The 19,034-nt window shown below is 36.5% G+C and overlaps 1 protein-coding gene across 1 annotated transcript in view; it reads left to right on the top strand.

The window, feature by feature from the left end:
- Window positions 1–19,034, top strand: part of HMCN1 (hemicentin 1) — a 525,244-nt gene that overhangs the window by 457,664 nt on the left and 48,546 nt on the right. Inside the window, exons 94-100 of the mRNA XM_027083004.1 lie at window positions 6,548–6,697; window positions 6,988–7,125; window positions 8,286–8,407; window positions 9,026–9,263; window positions 14,627–14,689; window positions 16,132–16,251; window positions 17,138–17,272. Of these exons, the coding sequence (XP_026938805.1) occupies window positions 6,548–6,697; window positions 6,988–7,125; window positions 8,286–8,407; window positions 9,026–9,263; window positions 14,627–14,689; window positions 16,132–16,251; window positions 17,138–17,272 (966 nt within the window). The remainder of the gene's footprint in view (window positions 1–6,547; window positions 6,698–6,987; window positions 7,126–8,285; window positions 8,408–9,025; window positions 9,264–14,626; window positions 14,690–16,131; window positions 16,252–17,137; window positions 17,273–19,034) is intronic.

Genomic DNA, 19,034 nt, shown 5'->3' with positions numbered 1-19,034 from the left:
CATGTCCTGGCTATTGTAAATAGAGCTGCAATGAACATTTTGGTACATGACTTTTTGAATTATGGTTTTCTCAGGGTATATGCCCAGTACTGGGATTGCTGGGTCGTACGGTAGTTCTACTTTTACTTTTTTAAGGAACCTCCATACTGTTCTCCATAGTGGCTGTATCAATTTCAATTCCCACCAACAGTGCAAGAGTGTTCCCTTTTCTCCACACCCTCTCCAGCATTTATTGTTTCTAGATTTTTTGATGATGGCCATTCTGACTGGTGTGAGATGATATCTCATTGTAGTTTTGATTTCCATTTCTCTAATGATTAATGATGTTGAGCATTCTTTCATGTGTTTGTTGGCCATCTGTATATCTTCTTTGGAGAAATGTCTGTTTAGATCTTCTGCCCATTTTTGGATTGGGCTGTTTGTTTTTTTGTTATTGAGCTGCATGAGCTGCTTGTAAACTTTGGAGAATAATCCTTTGTCAGTTGTTTCATTTGCAAATATTTTCTCCCATTCTGAGGGTTATCTTTTGGTCTTCTTTATGGTTTCCTTTGCTGAGCAAAAGCTTTGAAGTTTCATTAGGTCCCATTTGTTTACTTTTGTTTTTATTTCCGTTTCTCTGGGAGGTGGGTCAAAAAGGATCTTGCTGTGATTTATGTCATAGAGTGTTCTGCCTATGTTTTCCTCTAAGAGTTTGGAAGTGTCTGGCCTTACATGTAGGTCTTTAATCCATTTTGAGTTTATTTTTGTGTATGGTGTTAGGGAGTGTTCTAATTTCATACTTTTACATGTACCTGTACATTTTTCCCAGCACCACTTATTGAAGAGGCTGTCTTGTCTGCACTATATATTCTTGTCTCCTTTATCAAAGATAAGGTGACCATATGTGCGTGGGTTTATCTCTGGGCTCTCTATCCTGTTCCATTGATCTATAGTTCTGGTTTTGTGCCAGTACCATACTGTCTTGATTACTATAGCTTTGTAGTATAGTTTGAAGTCTGGGAGCCTGATTCCTCCAGCTCCATTTTTCATTCTCAAGATTACTTTGGCTATTCGGGGTCTTTTGGGTTTCCATACAAATTGTGAAATTTTTCATTCTAGTTCTGTGAAAAATGCCAGTGGTAGTTTGATAGGGATTGCATTGAATCTGTAGATTGCTTTGGGTAGTAGAGTCATTTTCACAATGTTGATTCTTCCAATCCAAGAACATGGTATATCTCTCCATCTATTTGTATCATCTTTAATTTCTTTCATCAGTGTCTTATAATTTTCTGCATACAGGTCTTTTGTCTCCTTAGGTAGGTTTATTCCTAGATATTTTATTCTTTTTGTTGCAGTGGTAAATGGGAGTGTTTTCTTGATTTCACTTTCAGATTTTTCATCATTACTGAATAGGAATGCCAGAGATTTCTGTGCATTAATTTTGTATCCTGCTACTTTACCGAATTCATTGATTAGCTCTAGTAGTTTTCTGGTAGCATCTTCAGGATTTTGTATGGAGAGTATCATGTCATCTGCAAACAGTGACAGTTTTACTTCTTCTTTTCCGATTTGGATTACTTTTATTTCTTTTTCTTCTCTGATTGCTGTGGCTAAAACTTCCAAAACGATGTTGAATAAGAGTGGTGAGAGTGGGCAACCTTGTCTTGTTCCTGATCTTAGTGGAAATGGTTTCAGTTTTTCACCATTGAGGACGATGTTGTCTGTGGGTTTGTCATATATGGCCTTTATTATGTTGAGGAAAGTTTCCCCTATGCCTACTTTCTGCAGTGTTTTTATCATAAGTGGGTGTTGAATTTTGTCGAAAGCTTTCTCTGCATCTATTCAGATGATCATATGGCTTTTCTCCTTCAATTTCTTAATATGGTGTATCACGTTGATTGATTTGCGTATATTGAAGAATCCTTGCATTCTTGGAATAAACCCCACTTGATCATGGTGTATGATCCTTTTAATGTTCTGTTGGATTCTGTTTGCTAGTATTTTGTTGAGGATTTTTGCATCTATGTTCATCAGTGATATTGGCCTGTAGTTTTCTTTCTTTGTGACATCATTGTCTGGTTTTGGTATCAAGGTGATAGTGGCCTCCTAGAATGAGTTTGGGTGTGTTCCTCCCTCTGCTATATTTTGGAACTGTTTGAGAAGGATCAGTGTTAGCTCTTCCCTAAATGTTTGTTAGAATTCACCTGTGAAGCCATCTGGTCCTGGGCTTTTGTTTGTTGGAAGATTTTTAATCACTGTTTCAATTTCACTGCTTGTGATTGGTCTGTTCATATTTTCTATTCTTCCTGGTTCACTCTTGGCAGATTGTACATTTCTAAGAATTTGTCCAATTCTTCCAGGTTGTCCATCTTATTGGCATAGAGTTGCTTGTAGTAATCTCTCATGATCCTTTGTATTTCTGCAGTGTCAGTTGTTACTTTTTCTTTTTCATTTTTAATTCTATTGATTTGAGTCTTCTCCCTTTTTTTCTTGACGAGTCTGGCTAATGGTATCAAATTTGTTTCGCTTCTCAAAAAACCAGCTTTTAGTTTTATTGATCTTTGCTATCGTTGCTTTCATTTCTTTTTCATTTATTTCTGATCTGATCTTTATGATCTGTTTCCTTCTGCTAACTTTGGGGTTTTTCTTTTCTTTCTCTAATTGGTTTAGCTGCAAGTTTAGGTTGTTTATTTGAGATGTTTCCTGTTTCTTGTGGTAGGATTGTATTGCTATAAACTTCCCTCTTAGAACTGCTTTTGCTGCATCCCATAGGTTTTGGGTCATCATGTCTCCATTGTCATTTGTTTCTAGGTATTTTTTATTTCCTCTATGATTTCTTCAGTGATCACTTCGTTATTAAGTAGTGTATTGTTCAGCCTCCATGTGTTTGTATTTTTTACAGATCTTTTCCTGTAATTGATATCTAATCTTACAGCGTTGTGGTCAGAAAAGGTAGTTGATACAATTTCAATTTTCTTAAATTTACCAAGGCTTGATTTGTGACCCAAGATATGATCTATCCTGGAGATAGTTCCATGAGCACTTGAGAAAAATGTGTATTCTGTTGTTTTTGGATGGAATGTCCTATAAATATCAATTAAGTCCATCTTGTTTAATGTATCACTTAAAGCTTGTGTTTCCTTATTTATTTTCATTTTGGATAATCTGTCCATTGGTGAAAGTGGGGTGTTAAAGTCCCCTACTATGAATGTGTTACTGTCAATTTCCCCTTTTATGGCTGTTAGTATTTGTCTTATGTATTGAGGTGCTCCTGTGTTGGGTGCATAAATATTTACAATTGTTATGTCTTCTTGGTTCCATCCCTTGATCATTATGTAGTGCCTTGTCTCTTGTAACAGTCTTTATTTTAAAGTCTATTTTGTCTGATATGAGAATTGCTACTCCAGCTTTCTTTTGATTTCCATTTGAATGGAATGTCTTTTTCCATCCCCTCACTTTCAGTCTGTATGTGTCCCTAGGTCTGAAGTGGGTCTCTTGTAGACAGCATATATACGGGTCTTGTTTTTGTATCCATTCAGCCAGTCTGTGTCTTTTGGTGTGAGCATTTAATCCATTTACATTTAAGGTAATTATCAATATGTATGTTCCTATTCCCACTTTCTAAATTGTTTTGGGTTTGTTATTGTAGGTCTTTTCCTTCTCTTGTGTTTCTTGCCTAGAGAAGTTCCTTTATCATTTGTTGTAAATCTATTTTGGTGGTGCTGAACTCTCTCAGCTTTTGCTTGTCTGTAAAGGTTTTAATTTCTCCATCAAGTCTGAATGAGATCCTTGCTGGGTACAGTAATCTTAGTTGTAGGTTTTTCCTCCTTCATCACTTTAGATATGTCCTGCCACTCCCTTCTGGCTTGCAGAGTTTCTGCGGAAAGATCAGCGGTTAACCTTATGGGGATTCCCTTGTGTGTTATTTGTTGTTTTTCCCTTGCTGATTTTAATATGTTTTCTTTTTATTTAATTTTTGACAGTTTGACTAATATGTGTCTTAGCGTGTTTCTCCTTGGATTTATCCTGTATGGGACTCTCTGTGCTTCCTGGACTTGATTAACTATTTCCTTTCCCATATTAGGGAAGTTTTCAACTATCATCTCTTCAAATATTTTCTCAGTCCCTTTCTTTTTCTCTTCTTCTTCAGGGACCCCTATAATTCGAATGCTGGTGCGTTTAATGTTGTCCCAGAGGTCTCTGAGACTGTCCTCAGTTCTTTTCATTCTTTTTTCTTTATTCTGCTCTGCAGTAGTTATTTCCACTATTTTATCCTCCAGGTCACTTATCCATTCTTCTACCTCAGTTATTCTGCTATTGATCCCTTCTAGAGTATTTTTAATTACATTTATTGTGTTGTTCATCGTTGCTTGTTTCCTCTTTAGTTCTTCTAGGTCCTTGTGAAATGTTTCTTGCAGTTTCTCTATTCTATTTCCAAGATTTTGAATCACCTTTACTATCATTATTCTGAATTCTTCTTCAGGTAGACTGCCTATTTCCTCTTCATTTGTTAGGTCTGGTGGGTTTTTATCTTGCTCCTTCATCTGCTGTGTGTTTTTCTGTCTTCTCATTTTGCTTATCTTACTGTGTTTGGGGTCTCCTTTTTGCAGGCTGCAGGTTCGTAGTTCCCGTTGTTTTTGGTGTCTGTCCCCAGTGGCTAAGGTTGGTTCAGTGGGTTGTGTAGGCTTCCTGGTGGAGGGAACTAGTGTCTGTGTTCTGGTGGATGAGGCTGGATCTTGTCTTTCTGGTGGGCAGGTCCACATCTGGTGGTGTGTTTTGGGGTGTCTGTGGCCTTATTATGATTTTAGGCAGCCTCTCTGCTAATGGAGGTTCCTCTGTGAGACTAGAGAGGCCACACTCCTTAGTAATGATCCAGAGAACTAAGTAAATTAGTAATCCTTCTACCCTTCTCTCGCCCTGCTTAGGGCTAAGGATAAGAACAAATGGAGCCGACCAGGTCCTGACTGGCCCTCCTGTGTACTTTCCTGCATCATCTTGCTGCATGTTTCCCATCACTCACTAAGCTCGCTACTCTTGGCTTCTCAGATGTGACAAGCCACCACCTCCCAAAAGGGTGACACATGCTGTTTCCTCTACAAGGAAAGCCCTTTTCCTGCCTTCCTTGACTGAGCTAAGACCTTAACTTTCTTCAGATCTTCAAACTATTTTTACCTCCTTTTCAGACTTACCTGAGTAGTAGATATCCTATTCATTAAGATATACATTTCATTTTTACATTTATTTGTGGAATTCTAATTAATGTTTATCTCCCCTATTCAGACATAAGTGCTATGAAGGCAGGCTTCATGTCTTTTTTATTTTCTTTCTTACCATTCTATCCTCAGTACTTGATGAACAAATGAATATAATCCAGAACATGAAGGGTGAATCAATGTGAAAAAAATGTTTTCTCTCACTAGTAAAATAATGCAAATTAAAATGGTGAAACACTTTACTTATTGACTTTTCTCAGACTGAATACAATTGTATTTCTCCCCAGTATATAATACATGATAACAATATCTGAACCACCTAGCGATTGTTTTAAAATATATTCAATTAAAAGGCATTAAATAATGTTTTAAAATTTAACTGTTAGCCTCTTCCCAGTACGTTTCCCTCTCTTGTCAAAGCATGTACTCCTTAAGCATGTACTCCACCAGTTCTGTGTTAGTAACCAATAATTTTGTTGAACAATGGAAAGAAGGCATAAAATTACTGTAGAGTTACTTTTAAAAGATTGTATGATTATTTTTCAACATAACTGTCTTGGTATGAATTTTGCAACAATGTTAAAAGTACAATATTCTTCTCAAATTTTTCTCAAGTTAAACATTTTCCAATATATTTGTAATATGAAGAGCTTGGTAAGCCCTTGATCTGAAACTCAAGACGAACAATAACCCTTAGATACTTCACATTTATGTTGACAGTGACCTGTCACAAGACTTTGGAGCTGTTTTGTTGGCGATCCCTCCTTTCCCCTCCATGTTCTCTTGCAGGAGGTAATAGATGAAAGAATATGTGTTTTGATGACAAGCAGATCTGTGTTCATATCCTCACTCTACTGCCTCTTAGCTGGGTAATCATGGGAAAAGTCACTTGATTTCTCTGAACTTTATTTTCCTAGTCTGCAAACTGTGGCTGTTTAAAACTACCTTATAGGATGTTTGCTAGAATTTAAAGTTAATGCATATTAAGTGCTTACTGTAGCACGCATGACATGCTCAATAAACTCTCATTATTATCATTATTTCATCACCATCACCAAATACATACTTCATTTTGGCTTTGGGACTGGGTACCGAATGAATTCTTTGGATTGTGAAATAATACTATGATGTACGTAGATTGGAAGGATCCTAGATTTATATGGGTTGATGAGTGTTACATGAGAGTAGAATGTTTTGAAATCTTATGTATGTCACTCTTAAATTCAGATGTCATATGATCTTTTAAATGTTTGAGAGAAGCCTTGGAGCATCTTTGAATACTGGCTTTCTTTTCTCCCATGTAATGTTGATGAAATTGTTCCCTTATCCAAGAATGTTTTTTCTTCCCGCAATAGGTGGGCCCCAGCGAGCCAGAGGAAGTGTTATTGGAAGTATTAATGATGTCGAATTTGGAATTGCTTTCCTTAACGCCACGGTAACAGATAGCCCAAACTCTGATACCAAAATAATACATGCCAGAATTACCAATGTACCTCGCAGTCTCGGTAAGTCTCTTTGCTTACAAAAGTTGTTAATAAGCCTCTTTTTAAAAACATATATTTTTCTTTTTCATCTATTATTAAAATTTCTAGAGGATGCTACTACTACATGATCAGTATAATAGTCCTTAGTTTTATCCCAGTGGTAAACACTTAAAGACACATGAGATACTGATATTTATTTTGTTGTTATTCAAGTTTATTTAGGATTCATCCTTTTGAATAACATGCTATGAATAATAATAATGGACTGTAAATATTTTGCTCTGATATCTTACTTATCCCTTTTTCTCTAGGTCCAGCAATGAGAAAGATAATTTCCATTCTAAATCCCATTTATTGGACAACGGCAAAGGAAATAGGAGAAGCAGTCAATGGCTTTACCCTCACCAATGCGGTCTTCAAGAGAGAAACCCAAGTGGAATTTGCAACTGGTTAGTACCAGCTGAACTTATTATTCTATTACTATTTAAAAATATGATTGCTTTAAATGTTGATGGTTACGAAAAATACATTATATGTTCCTACAGAGAATAATTTCAAAGTTTTGTTGCCATCTTAGCATAAATGATATAAAAGCAAGTTTATATTTTCCCATAAACTTTTACTGACGTGGGTCTATAAGAGGCCATGTGTTTTCAAATAGTATAGTGATTTTTATAGTCTGAAAGCTTTTTTTTCATCATCTTTCCTGTATCTGTTCTCTTTAAATCCTTAGAGAGGGTTTTGAAGGCCAAAGAGCAGGAAGATGAGCCATTGCTAATATTAATTAAAGGCTTTTGTCTATGAAACTGAGAGTCAATTAGGATATCTTATAGAGATTCTTTAATCAAAAAAATGGAAATGAAAACAAGCAAATCTAAACACTTTTCGCTTTATCCTTAGTCTTAATACTTATTAGCAATTCATGGCCCTTTCCAAGGGTCTACAGCTTTTTATAGACCTCCATTTCTAACATCTTTGAAGGTGGTCAGCTCAGCAGCAGTGATCTTTGAGAAAGAAGGGCTGAGGGAGGGCATAGCTTTAATAAGCCCAGAAGACATGTGGGTCTCTGTATGGCAATCCACTTACAAAGATGCCCCTTTGCTACTTCTTATTTTTCTTTAAGCATTTTTAAAATATTTATTTATTTGGCTGCACCAGGTCTTAGTTGTGGCACATGGGATATCCTGCACGCGGCAATGAAGATCCCCTTTGCAACTTCTTAAAGCATCCAAAAGAACAAAGCCCTGGGGCCAGACTTGTGGCTATTGCCAGTCTGCCTGGCCAAGCTTTCTATCCCTTCTCACAGACAAGCGATCCATTTTTGTAGAACTGCCTTTCTCTTGCTTGTGAGTTAAAAGTGTGGAATCCTTCACCTAATCATAGGCTACATTTTTGCCACAAAAAAAGAGATTTTAGAATCAACTTAATTCAGTCAACCTAAGTCTTTAATTTGGGGACGAAGTGGTAATTTAATTCTCTTATGATCTGTGTTTAATCAAGTTTGAAGTACAATAACAAAGCTGAACTGGTATATAAAGTAAATCCGCTCTGTGCTTACACAAACCATATATATATATTACTATTGAAATGAACGAATTCTAATTCCTAGGAGAAATCTTGCGGATGACTCACATTGCCCGGGGCTTAGATTCCGATGGAGCTTTGCTGGTAGATATCGTTGTGAGTGGCTATGTCCTGCAGCTGCAGTCACCTGCTGAAGTCACTGTGAAGGTAAAATGCTAGGATAACTTGCCTTCGCTGTTTATTGGAGTAACAATAAGAGTAGGAGTAAAAGAGTGCAGAAAACTTGTGTAGTTTCCCTTGTTCATTTTGGGGAGTAAATGTCTAAACCACTGAAGTTAGGAATGGCTATCTGGTCTTTGTTTAAAAATCTTTACAGACAGGTCTTTATAAGCTCTTAGTAGTTTTATTACCCTGCTTATCAGGACCAAGATCACAGCTTTGTTGATTTAAGCCATTTGTTTAACTTTCTGTAGACAAAGAGAATACTAATTCTTGCATTAAAGTTTTTGTAGACCATCCTTAGAAGTATTCCAGAAATTAAAGAATGGTAACAATCACCCTTTCACATTTTTTTTGACCTACAACTGAGTCCCTTATTAAACTATAACTTATGACACTAAAATTATGAAACTAAGGTATTTACAATTAAAAGGTTCAAATTTTAGTTCCTGAACACTACTGTACAATTACAATTTTATTTAGAATTATATATTTTTATCCCCTAAGCCTTTTTTTTTTTTATCTCATTCTACATCTCATAGTACCCTCAAGAAAAAAAAATAGGATGAGCCATGCTAATCCTCAAATCTGTACTGTCTTTCTTAGGATTACACAGAGGACTACATTCAAACAGGTCCTGGGCAGCTGTATGCCTACTCAACCCGGCTGTTCACCGTTGATGGCATCAGCGTCCCATACACATGGAACCACACTGTTTTCTATGATGAGGCACAGGGAAGAATGCCTTTCTTGGTAGAAACACTTCATGCATCCTCTGTGGAATCTGACTACAACCAGTTAGAAGAGACATTGGGTTTTAAAATCCATGCTTCAATTTCCAAAGGTAATTTGGTTACAGGAAAGTACAGCTCTTTAAGCTATGCAGTCCTTTCTAAATGGGTAAAAGAATCGCATTGATGCCATTCAAAATAAGGATATTAAGGTATAGACTGAACACGATAACATGTTTTTCATGTGTGTTGCCCACGTTTCGTAGGTGAAGTCCTGTGGTAAGGCCAATCCCATTGGCATTCTAGTACATTTAGTTTACTAATAGGCATCTTCAGATGGCATAGTGGAGTTGTTACTGTTCTAGCCTGTATACACAGAGAGGTTTAAAAATATATCCTCTGTCAACGATTTTTCTTTGGGTAATAAAGTCCATTTGTTCTTGTTCTGAATCTTATATTTGACAGAATTTTTTTAATTCCTGAAGCATGATGTAAAGGTGTATCTTCCTAAACTAGCCAAAAAAAGTTTCCATATTTTAAAAGCAGCTTTTAAAACCCGGGAGGCAATCATTTCAGCTGTCATTTATTGTTCTTGGAAATTATAACTTTTGAACTGCTTTCCCTTGATCTCAGCAGTCTCCCTATGCTGTGTGGTGCTTTGATGTGTCTATACTCTGAGATTTCCTTTTCAGTTGTAAGAGGCAACATGACAATTAGCATTCCATATCCTGCGGGGTTTTGATGCTAGGAGATACTTGCATGTGGTTATGTTATAGGCACTAACTGTTTGAATGACTTTAGCTTTGAACTTTAGGCTCCCATGAGACACTTCAAATGATTCAGAGTGGCCTGGTGAATGTATGTGTTTTGCTTTGTGCTGGCTTTCCTAAAATAGATGCAAGTAGATTTTAACCATCATTTTGCTTATCATGCGCAGCACATACACTTAAAATTCATTTTCACTGTTTACTCTTGCTTTCATCAGTTGTGCATGTGACTGTTTTCTTCTTCAGCATCTATCAGAACTGCTTCATCAAATTTAAGGTCATAGTAATGTAGGAGTATATTCACATTTTTTTTGAGCTAATCACAGATTCACAAAGCCTCATAGCCAGTAGAACCCCATAGCCCTACACCTACTCCAACCACATGTCACCACCACCTCATTTTACTATCGTCATGCATGTTAAGGTAACTTGGACAAAAGAAAAGAGCCACTGGAATGAAGAATTATGTTTTCTTTTCCCCAGTAATACTTACTTTTCAAAGTTAACCTCTGTTTCTACTTTTTCCAGTACTCCATATAATTTTTTAAAAGATAACTTAGCACAAGACTTTAGTTAAAAATGAATTTATATCATCTGGGACCAGAGACATTAAAGTGATTTTTGAAAAGTCATGTACACTTTCTACCCAGTCGTGCTTGAAGGTCTTTATGGTTTAAGACCTTCCTTGGGACTTGGGTCCCACAATAGAAGGAAACATTATAGGACATTTAAAACCCCTTACTATCCTTGGATGCTATGATTCTATGAATTACATCTGATGTAGGTGCCCATTTGTTGTTGATATTGTTCCTGTGAGTTGCAAGAATTGTATACCTGCAATTTCTTTGACCACCAGGGAGCAAGCTTGCATTCTTAGTTGCTTGACCAGCATGTTCTTTCTCTTTGTTGGGTCTAGACTAAACCTATGGTTACAATGCAATTGGAATTGCAGAGAGCTTGAAGAAAGTTCAGATTTCTAGGTACAAAGATTTTAGTTTAGCTAGTCTAAGGTAGGGCCTTGGAGTCTGTATTTTTAACACAGCCCCTAAATGATTCTATTGTTACCGGTCTTTACTCTGGCATTTGGAAACTACTAGTCAAGACAATTCACAAATATAGAAATTTTTTAAAATTATATGAATTTATATCTTTAAAATTAAATGATTCTATTGTAAGCAGTCTTTACTCTGGCATTTGGAAACTACTAGTCAAGACAATTCACAAATATAGAAATTTTTAAAAATTATATGAATTCATATCTTTAAAATTAAATTATTTTCAAAATATAGTTATAAAAAATATTTATAGTTTTACAAATTAATCAGAAGGAGATAAAAGAAATTTAACTACAAATAAAATTTTTAAAGCTTCCTCATGGGAGAAAAACAAAATGTATAGTTTTTCTTTGTGTATATTTAAACTTATTTGCATTACATATTATGGACAACTATGATTACCCTTAATATATATAAGAACCTTAAAAATCAATAAGAAAAAGGCAAATACCCCAATAGAAAAATACATAATCTGTGAACAGGAAATTCACAAAGGAAGAAATAATAATGACAAAATAAATGTGAAAAACTGTACCTCATTAATAAGCAGAGAAATGTAAATTAAAACAATGAGGTTCCATTTTCCAGTTATGATTGTCAGAGATTAAAATATAGGATAACCACTCAGTAGTGGAGAGGTATAGGAAACAAATACCCTCCTACACTGCCAGCAGAGATTGTAGATTTGACATTTCTGGAAAACAGTATGTATCAGTAGCCTCTCAAATGTTCACATCTTTTTAGTTATCTCATTCTAGGAGTCTGCCCTAAGAAAATCACAGAAATGGCCAAGAATAAATGTCCTGAAAGAGGTAAATATGTAAATGATGGCACAGATGTATGATAAACTCTTAAACTAAATATTCCTTCAAAAGTATTCTAATGGTTGCTTATTTATTCATTTAAAAATATTTATTGAGTACCTACTGTATACCAGATACTGCTCTAGGTATTGACAATATAGCGATAAACAAGTGACAAAGGAGAATGTACATGACATAACAATCATTGAAAAAATAGTACACAATATGATCCAAACCTGGGTTGCCCACATCACAGTGATTGTAAGGAAACCTTTATACTGGTTAAAAACACAGATTCCCAGGCTTCTTCCTTGGCAATTCTGACTGGGGTAGGACCAGAGGGATCTATATTTTTAATAAGCTCTCCAAGAGATTTTACGATCAGTAAAGTTTGGCAACTGTTAGTCTGTAAAGGATCCTAACTTAATTTTTTGTAGTATATACTGATGGAAGGGACTGCAGGGAAAAGCACCAAAATCTTGGCAGTAGTTTGTTCCAAGTGACAAGGTTACAGGGAATTTTATACTTTTTAAAGTTTCTACAATTATACATTACTGTAACACAAACAAATATTTTGTATTGTCTCCCTACTATATCAAAAAGTAAATCATAATATAATTCAAAATAACATGATTTAATTACAACAGAAAGAATAAATAAAAGGAAAATAGTTGATAACAAAATATTATGTATTTCAATATGAAAATCTTTAGACATTACTACACTGGAAGTTAAGAGAGAAGTATTTACATGGCTGAACCAATATTTAGAGGCCCAGTGTGATTTTTTTAAAAAAACATTGAGTAATTCTTGGTAATGTTCTGAATAAAACAATGTACAATCAACCACCCATTTATATGACAGCTGCATTTCTGGAAAGTTCATTGTATATTTTAATCACACAAAGAAACCATTTAATATATGGAAGATGGGTTCTAGCCTTAGATAATTACAAACAGCTTTCTCGCTTCCATGACAATTTTTCAGGGCAAGGGACACATCTTCATCTTGCATCGTTATCCCACACATTGCAATACTTAAAACCTTCCCCAGGGTCTTCCCCACTCCCTAAATTTAAATAGGCTTCCCTATTAAATCATGTCATTATAATGACAACCAAAGTCTCTCCCAAAAACCTTCCCAGATGCCACTCCATGGAAGATATCTCCCCATTTAGAACCAGAAATCTAAAGCTTCTATCAAATAATAATTTATGTTTACGTTACACATTTTTCCACAACTACGTCCCCAACACAGTGCTGTACACAACATACTGGCTGCATTAAGGAATGTTTGAATAGTAAATAAAAATGAAGCATGAATTATAATCACCACCTGAATTGTATTCTTGAGTTCAGTGGTTGAAAGTCCCACAGACTTGCATCTAAATCCTTGCTCCAGATTATCTTAGCACTTTGACTTTAAGCAGTTTACATGTCCTCAGTCTCAGATTCTTCATCTGAAAATTGGTTATGATGGGAGTAGGGCAGTTCTGAGGTTTAATTCGAAATACAGCACATGAAGCTCACAGTACTGTATGACACTCAACAATCATTTAGCAACATGCTCCGGACGTTTCTATCCCATCCATCCTGTCCCCATTCCCTTGAAGGTGCAAGAAGGCTTGGATGCTCTCAGGGTCATGTTTACACTCAGGGTGGAAATGGATCATGAACCTCTCTGCTTTCGCTTCGTGGTTTATAGCAATTTGATTGCCTAGAAATAGCAAGTAGGGCTCTAGCTTTCTAGTCAAGGAAATATTTTCATTGGAGCATGTTTCTTCCACCCTCCAAATATATAAATGTACAGAAGAGTTTTGAACAGTTTCATGTTCTCAGCAGGGCTTAAATAATATTGTAATTGAGACTCTCCAAAGTAGAATGAATCTGAAAAATTAATGAATGCCCAGACTCCCTCTATGAAGAGCACCTAAAACAATAGTAAAAATAAACAGTTTCATGCATTTAGAATTGAAGGAAAATCTAAGATAATTTCTAAGAGATTGAATATGAACTGAACATAAAATTTCCCTTGAGAGAAATCTGCTATACCTGTTATATCAATGATTGTCTTTTAAGGTATGTGTATGTGTGTGTGTGTGAGATTACTTTGTTAACTTGAAAAATGTTTCATTTAAGTTTCTGCATCTCAATAACGTTTGAAAAATATTTGCTAAACGGCTTAACACCAGTCAAAACAGAGTTACTTTCCAAGGAGATTCCCTAACCTATTTATTCTTGTTAATAGTTTTTTTTCTGACATCTAACTTATATCTATTCTATTGCTATAATGATATGCCTGTTTCTTCTTGCTTTGACTACCAGGAAGGAAAACACTTGGTTACACCCAGAAGGACTTAGACCCAGATTCTTCACAGTACAAATGGAGGAGATCTACAAAAGGAGAGGGTTTCTTCACTGGAGTTTGTTTTTCACTGGCATAGGTTATTTTAAGTGGCTTCAAAATAGCAATCCTACTTCTAGAACAAACAGAATAAGTAAATGGCTGGAAGAATAGGACTTTGCCTGTGGTTATGCCTGGCATTCATATTGATTTGGATCCTTTTTCATTATCAAAGAGTAATTAATTTTCTTTTGATTAATGTAAACAACTTAAACAGAAAATCTGCTTCCAGTGGCTGGCTGCTTGCCAACAGTCTCTGTGTTATGATTCATTTAGTTCTTGGTTGAGAAGCAGTAAAACTTTTCCGTTCTGCTTGTTTTCACCTATTGCATTTGCTGTGTCATGTGTTCCATCCTTGGCATATGTTCCCAGAGAAGATGGTCCTGGGGAGAAACAAGATGCTAATGTTCTAACAAGCCAGTTAATTTTGCTTTTCTCTCTATGGTAGGAGATCGCAGTAATCAGTGCCCCTCTGGGTTTGCCTTAGATTCAGTTGGACCCTTTTGTGCTGGTAAGTATGGAAATAAATTATTCATTTTTATTTTTTATTAAGCTGTTAATGCTACCATTTAATAGACATTTACTGTCATTTTGCTAGGTATTTAAGAATCACAACAGTCCTATAAATGTCCCATTTTACAGGTGAAGAAATTGAGATGTGAGGAAGTTAACTGCCTAAGATCACTCAGCTATCTAGTGGCAGAGCTGGATTTGAATTTAAGATAGATACAAAGCCCTTGCTCTTCCGATTAGTCCACAATCAAGTGTGTCAAGGATCATGATCAAGTAAAGGGGTAGAGGGAACACAGGGACAAAACACTGGACTTCGTCTGGCCACCTGATTGCCATGAATGTGGAACAGCAGTAATTCAACTCTAAGTCACCTAACCTGAGAATTGCTTAATCGTAGGATAGGGCTGGATTGTGGGTGGAGGACTAATGACTAAACCAGCCTTGTGCCATCCAAGTACCTGTGCAAGAGGGTCACGGATAAGTAAATAGCTAAGTAAATGACTTGAGGAGCTCAAGTTAGCATACATAGTGCCTTGCTTTTCTTTTTTTTTTTAATAAATTTATTTATTTTATTTTTGGCTGCGTTGGGTCTTTGTTGCCGCACGTGGGCTTTCTCTAGTTGCAGCAAGTGGGGGCTACTCTTTGTTGTGGTGCATGGGCTTCTCATTGTGGTGGCTTCTCTTGTTGCAGAGCACGGGCTCTAGGCATGTGGGCTTCAGTAGTTGTGGCTCATGGGCTCTAGAGTGCAGTCTCAGTAGTTGTGGCACACGGGCTTAGTTGCTCTGCAACATGTGGGATCTCCTGGATCAGGGCTCAAACCCCTGTCCCCTGCACTGGCAGGCAGATTCTTAACCACTGAGCCACCAGGGAAGCCCCATAGTGTCTTTCTTTTTGCTGATAGGCAATGTAATGTAGTATAGTGGTAAAAAGGTGGTCTTTAGAAACTACACTGCCCAGGTTCAGATCCCAGCTCTGCAAATAATGACCTATGTGACCTTGAGCAATTTACTTAACCTCTTCTGCCCAGGTTCAAATCCCAGCTCTTCGAATAATAACCTATGTGACCTTGAGCAATTTACTTAACCTTTGTTCCTCAGTTTTATCATGCAAATGAAGATAGGAATAAAAATACTTAGCTCCTAGGAATGTTGAGGAATGAGTTAATGTAGGTAAAAAGCATTTAGATCACAATAAATTATTATATCTTAGCTGTCATCATTGTTGTTTTAGAATTAATCTAACCATTTATTCACTCTCAGATAATTTGAGGACCCCAAATTAATTTTTATTTTGTGTTTCCATCCTGTGGCACTTAGAGCATTTCCTGTTACATTTGATTCATTCATTGGCCTCTATAAGCAACTCTTTTCACCAACTTTAATAACTCCTTGAAAGTAGGGCTTCTTCATACTAATTGGGTCTTTTTGTTTCTTCTTTCAGATGAAGATGAATGTGCAGCAGGGAATCCCTGCTCCCATATCTGTCACAATGCCATGGGAACTTATTATTGCTCCTGCCCAAAAGGCCTCACTATAGCTGTGGATGGAAGAACTTGTCAAGGTAGTCACAAAGCTAAGTCTAATCAACACATTTAAGCAGTGGACATGGCAGTCTCTGACCTAGGAAAAGCGTGGTAGACCAGTGCTCTTCTTTCCTACTCTTTCTGCCCCCACCTTCATTAAGTTGAAAAAGTAAGGAAGAGGGAATACTGCTCACACACTGCCTTCATATGGGGTGCTCTGTGGGCAGGAATGCCTGTAGTGACTCACTCAATCCCCACAACACAATGAGAAGAGGCAGGCAGGACTATTACCATACTCCTTTTACAGGGATAAAAGTAGGAAGGAAGAGGTTATAAAGAAATTTAGTAAATTGCACAATCATGGTATGTTAAAGAAGAACACACTTTTCTATCAGATTCCAAGTATGCTTCAAAGTTAGAACTTGTATAAGAGCCTAGTTGTATAATAAACTAAAAATGATGAAAAGAAAAAAGGATTTCTCCCTCTATGCCCAAGGAGACCCCCTTCTAAATGCTAAAGAGAGAGAGAGCAGGGGCATAGGAGTAACTTTTATGGAATGTCCAGTATGGACTGGGCACCTCATAAACATTATTTAATTTTCAAAGCAATGCTGAGAGGTGGATATTATTATCCTCATTTTACAGATGAAAAAACTGAGATGTCAGAAAGGAGAAGTACCTTTTTTCAGCCACCTAATTTATAAGTGGTCTGTTGGATGGCTTGGTCTGTGAAGACATCACACTGTCCTGCTGTGAGCTTGTCAGCTACTCAACCCACCTGAAATGACACACCCCCAAAATTCGCCATTTTTGCTCTTGTATATTTCAAGTGTCATTCATTGCTTTTCTTATCCCTGTTTCACAACAGGTTCTTTGGTTGGTTTTCTTCAGTTCCCCCTAGTTGAATGACTCACTTTGTTGCAGATATTGATGAGTGTGCTTTGAGTGGACACACTTGCCATGCCGGTCAGGATTGTGACAATACCATTGGATCCTATCACTGTGTGGTCCACTGTGGAATTGGCTTTCGAAGAACCAGTGATGGGCTGAGTTGTCAAGGTATACAAATGGAGGCCCTTGCTTTATCTTCATTGTATTACAGATTAAAACCCCTGCCTGTTGAATCACTTAGAGTAAACTCTCTTTAATAGATTGAGCTTCTTAGTAAAATGTTTAAATGTAATGTGCCATGGCTATTTTAAGTATTTGTAACAAAGTGGTTTTGAATAAAACTTGCCTGTAATATTTGAGAGAAGAGATCATACAGCATGATCTTAATAGAATCTATTTAATAAAACTCATTTCATAAGACTGAATATTTACTGCAGGACTTCTTTAATAGAACTTATTATTTTAGAGCAGTTTTAGATTCACAGCAAATTTGAGTAGAACGTAAAGAGATTTTCCATATTCTCCCTGCCCCCAACTCATGCACAGCCTCCCCTGCTACCAACATCCTGCACCAGACTGGTACTTTTTTTTTTATAACCAAGGATAAACCTACATTAACACATAATTACCACCCAAAGTCCATTGTTTACATTAGAATTCACTCCTGGTGTTGTATATTCTATGGGTTTAGACAAATGAATAACGTCATATATCCTCCATTACAGTATCATACACAATAGTTTCCTTGCCCTAAAAATCTTCTGTGTTCCACCTAGTCATCCTTTCCTCCCCCACCCTCCAGAAACCACTCATCTTTTTATATATATATATATATGTATGTATGTATACATATATATATATATGTATATATACACATATATATATATGTATGTATGTATAAATTTATTTATTTTTTGGCTGCGCCGGGCTTTCTCTAGTTGCAGCAAATGGAGGCTACTCTTTGTTGCAGTGCAGTGGCTTCTGTTTGTTTCAGAGCTTGGGCTCCAGGCACGCAGGCTTCAGTAGTTGTAGCGTGCAGGCTCAGTAGTTGTGGCACACGGGCTTCAGTTGCTTCACAGCATGTGGGATCTTCCCGGACCAGGGCTCACACCCATGTCCCCTGCACTGGCAGGTGGATTCTTAACAACTGCGCCACCAGGGAAGCCCGTCATCTTTTTATTGTCTCTCTAGCTTTACCTTTTCCAGAATGTCATGTAGTTGGAATGATGCAGTATGTAGCCTTTTCAGATTGGCGTCTTTCACTTAGTAATATACGTTTAAGATTACTCTATGTCTTTTCATGGTTTGATAGCTTATTTCTTTTTAGTGCTGAAAAATAATCCATTGTGTGAATGTACCACAGTTCATATATCCATTCTACTGAAGGACATCTTGGCACTTACAAATTTTAGCAATTATGAATAAAGCTGCTATCAGGATTTTCCAGAGGAAGAAACACTGGATGCAAAATGAAATTCTTAATAGTAGAAAGAATGAATGAATTATGGTACATCTATACCATGAACCACTATGCTGCCATTAAAAAGAATGGAATGAAGCTCAACTGTTTGGCTTAGACAAATAGCCAACAACTGTTTGGCTCAGAATTTCCATGAGGCATTGTTGAGTGAGAACACAAAGATATGAAAGAGTGTATGCAACTTGTGTAGAAAAGATTATGTGACTGGAAAACAAACAATAACCAAAGAAAAAGGAAATGGATTTATATATTTAGGAAGAGATATAGGTTTACATAAAAGAGATATGTTATTATTTATATTAGATTGTTAATGTAAGTTGGCTTTGGTGGACAAGGGGAGGACAAGGGAAGCCAAGTGAAAGAAGAAGAAAAAACTGCACTAAGAAAATCTTTTAAAAGTATATGATCACAGATCAGGGAGGAGACAAGATGGCAGAGTGGAAGGACTTG

Source organism: Aethalodelphis obliquidens, unplaced genomic scaffold, assembly GCF_003676395.1.
Source record: "Aethalodelphis obliquidens isolate GAN/ISIS:26980383/991018 unplaced genomic scaffold, ASM367639v1 scaffold48, whole genome shotgun sequence".
Lineage (NCBI taxonomy): Eukaryota > Metazoa > Chordata > Mammalia > Artiodactyla > Delphinidae > Aethalodelphis > Aethalodelphis obliquidens.
The sequence above is the reverse complement of the archived record's forward strand: the minus strand, read 5'-3'. Positions and strand labels throughout refer to the sequence as shown.